This window comes from Rattus rattus, chromosome 11 (genome assembly GCF_011064425.1).
Source record: "Rattus rattus isolate New Zealand chromosome 11, Rrattus_CSIRO_v1, whole genome shotgun sequence".
Lineage (NCBI taxonomy): Eukaryota > Metazoa > Chordata > Mammalia > Rodentia > Muridae > Rattus > Rattus rattus.
Window position 1 is genome coordinate 3,533,907 of NC_046164.1, and position 4,903 is coordinate 3,538,809.

At 47.9% G+C, this 4,903-nt stretch overlaps 1 protein-coding gene across 1 annotated transcript; it reads right to left on the minus strand.

Annotated features, from left to right (window-relative positions):
* Positions 1-2,356: 2,356 nt before the first annotated feature.
* Positions 2,357-4,146, minus strand: LOC116912717 (D-3-phosphoglycerate dehydrogenase-like). The gene has a single exon (XM_032916843.1). It carries the CDS (start codon positions 4,059-4,061, stop codon positions 2,460-2,462), a length of 1,602 nt encoding a protein of 533 aa, XP_032772734.1. The 5' UTR covers positions 4,062-4,146; the 3' UTR covers positions 2,357-2,459.
* Positions 4,147-4,903: the final 757 nt, after the last annotated feature.

The window sequence follows — 4,903 nt, forward strand, 5'->3', positions numbered from 1 at the left end:
TCTGGTTGCTTGGCATTGTTGTACATATGGGGTCTCGAGCCCCTTCAAGCTCTTCCAGTTCTTTCTTTGATTCCTTCAACGGGGGTCCTATTCTCAGTTCAGTGGTTTGCTGCTGGCATTCGCCTCTGTGTTTGCTGTATTCTGGCTGTGTCTCTCGGGAGAGATCTACATCCGACTCCTGTCGGCCTGCACTTCTTTGCTTCATCCATCTTGTCTAATTGGATGGCTGTATATGTATGGGCCACATGTGGGGCAGGCTCTGAATGGGTGTTCCTTCTGTGTCTGTTTTAATCTTTGCCTCTCTCTTCCCTGCCAAGGGTATTCTTGTTCCCCTTTTAAAGAAGGAGTGAAGCATTCACATTAAATGATATTTTTTAAATCACGAAAACACAGGTGACCTTTTCAGTGGTGACAACCTCCCTAAGAGAACATGCCTCTCGCAAAGGATCTCCTTCATGCCTCTCCAAAAGAGGAGAAGAGGAAACACAAGGAAAAGTGCCTGGTGCAGAGTCCCAATTCGCCATGCACCAACGGGAGTCTTGTGTGTTGGCTGCTCCACTGTACTCTGTCAGCCTACAGTGGAAAAGCAAGGCTGACAGAAGGACGCTCCTTCAGGAGGAAACAGCACTGAAAGGCCCTGATTCAAGATGAGTGGGAACCGTCACTCATCTTGAACAAAAAAGGAAGTAAAGAAAACACAGGTAATCTCTAAATATGGAGGGGTCTTTGTGGATTTAAACTGAAGTGATTTTTTTTACATCAAATTAGTTCTACCATTTGAAGAACAATGATAAATCAAAGGTTTTAAAACATTTTAACCTTTTTGGAGCCCTACATGAGCATGTTTTATATCAGAGCATAAATGTTTTATATTCTATAACACCAAATCAATAAAATAGCAAAGAATGTGAAGAAAAAACTCTGAAAAGAGAAAATATGGATGAATACATAGCTGGGAAATCCACAAGTTCCGTGGAATTTTCATCCATTTATAGAGCCAACACCACGTGCTGTCTCAGGAGATCGCATGCTTGAGTGAGGAACTGTATGCCAGTGACTTCAATCTGCTCAGCTCAGTGCTGGTCTAAAGCTACCTTCGTCCTCACAGTCACCAGGTATATCTTTCCCTCTGGTTAATTTTCTCTTGCTTGAAAATATGGTGCAAAGAATTTGTGATCAGGTAAGAACTCAAAATGCTAAACATAAAAAACAAGCAGTTTCGAGTGATAATTCACGGCCATGGTAAAACCTACAAGAATAATCAAGCAGGACGTATCAAACTATAGAGTAGGTGAGCAACAAGCAGGAAACGAGACAATAAGTTATCTCCGAGGTAAGCCTAAAAGAAGTCAGTTTCAGGGGTAAACTAGACAGACATGCTTCTCTGATAAATCTTTATGACTTGTTTGCTCAGACTCCAAAATCACTCAGAGGAAATTGCGCTGACTGAAATTTAGTTTTCCCCACGGTTCTATAACCCCCGCATCCAATTGCAGATATCTGCCCTGTTGTTGTAGTCATTTATATCACAAATAAAAATGCTCCTTGATCATTAGGTTGTGTTTCTAAAATGACAAATTTATGTTTATGGGATAGTTTCATTGCAAAGGAAGGTCCAGGCCATGCTGTCCTTATAACTAGGAGACATCAAAGAGAAGATTCTCAAGGCAGCTCAAGGCAGCATACAAGCGAGGTACCATTAGTTTCATGGCTTTATTTCTTAATTTTTATATTGCATTTAGTGTGTGTGTGTGTGTGTGTCTGTGTCTGTGTCTGTATGTCTCTGTGTGAGTGTCTGTGTGTCTCTGTGTGTGTGTCTATGTGTCTCTGTGTGTGTGTGTGTCTGTCTCTCTCTCTCTCTCTCTCTCTCTCTCTCTCTGTGTGTGTGTGTGTGTGTGTGTGTGTGTGTGTGTGTTCGCATGTATATGGAAGTCAGTTCTCTCCTTCCCCCCGTGGGTCCTGAGGATAACACACTAGTCTCACCAGGATTGACACCTTTAACTTCCAAGCCGTCTCCCTGGCCTCCATTATTTTTAGTGTGACTCAGTCCTTAAGAGCTTTCCATTCAAAAGATTGATCGGTTGTTTTAATCTACCCAAGGGTGTGTAACTTTGTAATGCTCTTGGGTTCATCTTTAAAGTAAATAATGAGAGTTACAAAAGTAGTTAAAATGTGTTTAATCCCTAGGACAATAATTTTAAAATTGCTCCAAAGACTTTCAGAGGGCACGTTATCAATACCATTTTCCCTATTGACTACATCACCTCCTGTAAATTGGCTAAGGTTGATACACCAAAAACAGTAGTTCCATTGTGCTGACTAAGTCTGTGTGTAGCCAGATAACTTTTTTTTTTTTTTTTTTTTTTTTGGAGATAGATTCTTTACTAGATATTAGTTCAGGTCACAGTGAGCGGGTTTCCTCAGAAGAGCCTGAGGGCTGGGACCGCTGAGCCCCTGGGTCAGAAGCAGAACTGGAAAGCCTCAGAAACATGCTGCTTCCATGCGTCCAGGCTGGGCAGCAGGGAGGAGAGGCCCATGACGTGCCAGGTCTCTCCGTCAGACACCTTGGAGGTCTGGTAGGACAGCAGCTGTACCCCCGCCTCTGCCAGTAGGCCGATCATAGTGGGCAGCATGACAGGGTCGGAGGGCTGAGCTCGGAACAGGAGCAGGGGCTGGCCCCTGCGTAGTGGTACCTCTGGCCTGACGACAGCTCCGTTGAGCATCTGCAACATTGGTGTGGTGCCCTGGACCAAGCCCACAGCTTGGTAGGGGGCACCTGCCAAGGCCACAGTCAGGAGGCATTCCCCGCTGCCCTGCTCTCCTGGGACACCAGGACTGTGGGAGGTGGTGACATTGAGGCCAGCCTCTTTCACCAGTAGCTTAGCGTTCACCAAGTTCACATCTGCCTGTTTTGATGCTTCTCTCAGAAGGCCGACAATGACCGCAGGGCTCAGGCAGGTCCCAGCATTCTTCAGAGATGTTCCTTGTGTCACCACCTGGATGGTCCCTTTAGGGGAGCCAGCCCAGGCGTGCATCAGCGTGCCCAATGCTTCTGCCAGACCAATCCAAGGCTTGGTGTGCGGAGAGAAGGCACTGGTAAGAGCCTGGGCGTTTACGACCCCTGTTAGAGATTTCCCCTTCACCATGTCCACAAACTGGACTGCGATTTCCTCCCCACAGCGGCTCTGAGCCTCCTTGGTGCTGGCGCCCAGGTGGGGACAGCTGATGACGTTCTCGTGGTCCACTAAGGCCCGGTCCCGTGGTGGCTCTTCTGTAAACACATCCAGTGCAGCACCAGCACACTGACCAGACTGCAGGGCACGGAGCAGGGCACCTTCATCCACAATGCCTCCTCGAGCACAGTTCACCACCCGCACGCCTTTCTTGCACTGGGCAAAGGTGCTGTCATTGAGCAAGCCTGTAGTGGAGGGCAGGAGCGGGGTATGGACAGTGATGAAATCACAGAGAGGCCAGATCTCCTCTAGTGGCAGCTGCTGAACACCAAAGGAGGCAGCGACTTCTGGAGAAATGATGGGGTCATAGCCTACAGTCTTCATTCCAAAGGCCTGCATTCGGGCGGCCACCTCTCTTCCAATTCTGCCCAGGCCAAGAATTCCCAGTGTCTTCCCGTTCAGCTCTGTCCCCATGAACTTCTTCCGGTCCCATTTGCCATCTTTCATCGAAGCCGTCGCCTGGGGGATCTGCCTGGCCAGGCACATGATCATCCCACAAGTGAGTTCCGCAGCACTGAGGCTATTTCCATTGGGGGTGTTCATGACGAGGACGCCCTTCCTTGTGGCAGCTTCCAGATCCACATTGTCCACTCCTGTACCAGCCCTGCCCACCACCTGGAGCTTCTCTGCTGCGTTGATGACATCAGCAGTGACCTTAGTAGCTGACCGGACGATAAGGCCTTCACAGTCCTGGAGTTCGGCTATCAGCTCCTCCTTGCTCAAGTTCTGCTTCTCCACCACCTGCAGCCCTCCATCTTGCAGGATCTTCTGGCAGCAGGGGTCGAGGCTGTCACTGATGAGTACTTTGCGCAGATTTGCGAAGGCCATTGCTAGAGCCAGGCCTTAGAATCGGTTGCTCTGGTGGGCAGAAGCACTTAGTACAGGAAACTGAAGGCAGGGCTGGCTCCAGTGACTAGGCCGCCAGATAACTTTTAATCTGACACTAATCACCTCTGCCACCTTCAGTGGCAGAAGAAGACAGTGGGTGGGCTTAAGGACTGGGGAGATGCTTAAAACCAATGTGTGAATACCACAGGACTGACATCTGCCACCCAGATTATTGCAGTACCCTTTCTATGGCATTCTTTACTTGGCCTTATTCTGGCTAATTAATGAATCCCTGTGGCTCGTCACATTTCTACATCCATTTCTTGGCTTTCCACTCCATGCACTAGCTAAATCATTTAGACAATGCCTATAAAGACATTATTACTTCCTTGCACTACGTCATTCTCACAATGTAGTTGTTGTCTAGCTTCGGTGTGTTGGCCGCATGGATAAATCATGCTCCCGTGTACCTCTTCTGCTTCACTCCACGGAATTAGCTAAGGTCTGAACGTCTTGTTCCCTTCAAAGCCCATGTGGTGTATATTCAGAACTTTGTCCTCATGAATGGATAAGCGTTATAATACAAAGGGCTGTGTTTCTCTGTCACTCTTCTGCTGTGGGAGGGACAGTGCTTCACCCCTGCTGAGGAGGCAGCCTTCAGTGTGTCTTTGTGAAAGGGAAATCATAAAAAGCCAGATGTCAGCACCTCGATCCTGGCTCCAAAACTGGGGAGACGGACGTTTGCTCTTCAGAAGCTACCCTGTGTGTGGTTCTGGTATGAGTGCGGGCAGCTAAGACAATAACTGAAAACCCCCACTCCATCCCTATTGCTCCTTTTATGC

Coding starts and splice junctions, on each gene's coding strand:
- LOC116912717 (XM_032916843.1), bottom strand. CDS start 4,061: ATGGCCTTCGCAAATCTGCGCAAAGTACTCATCAGTGACAGCCTCGAC.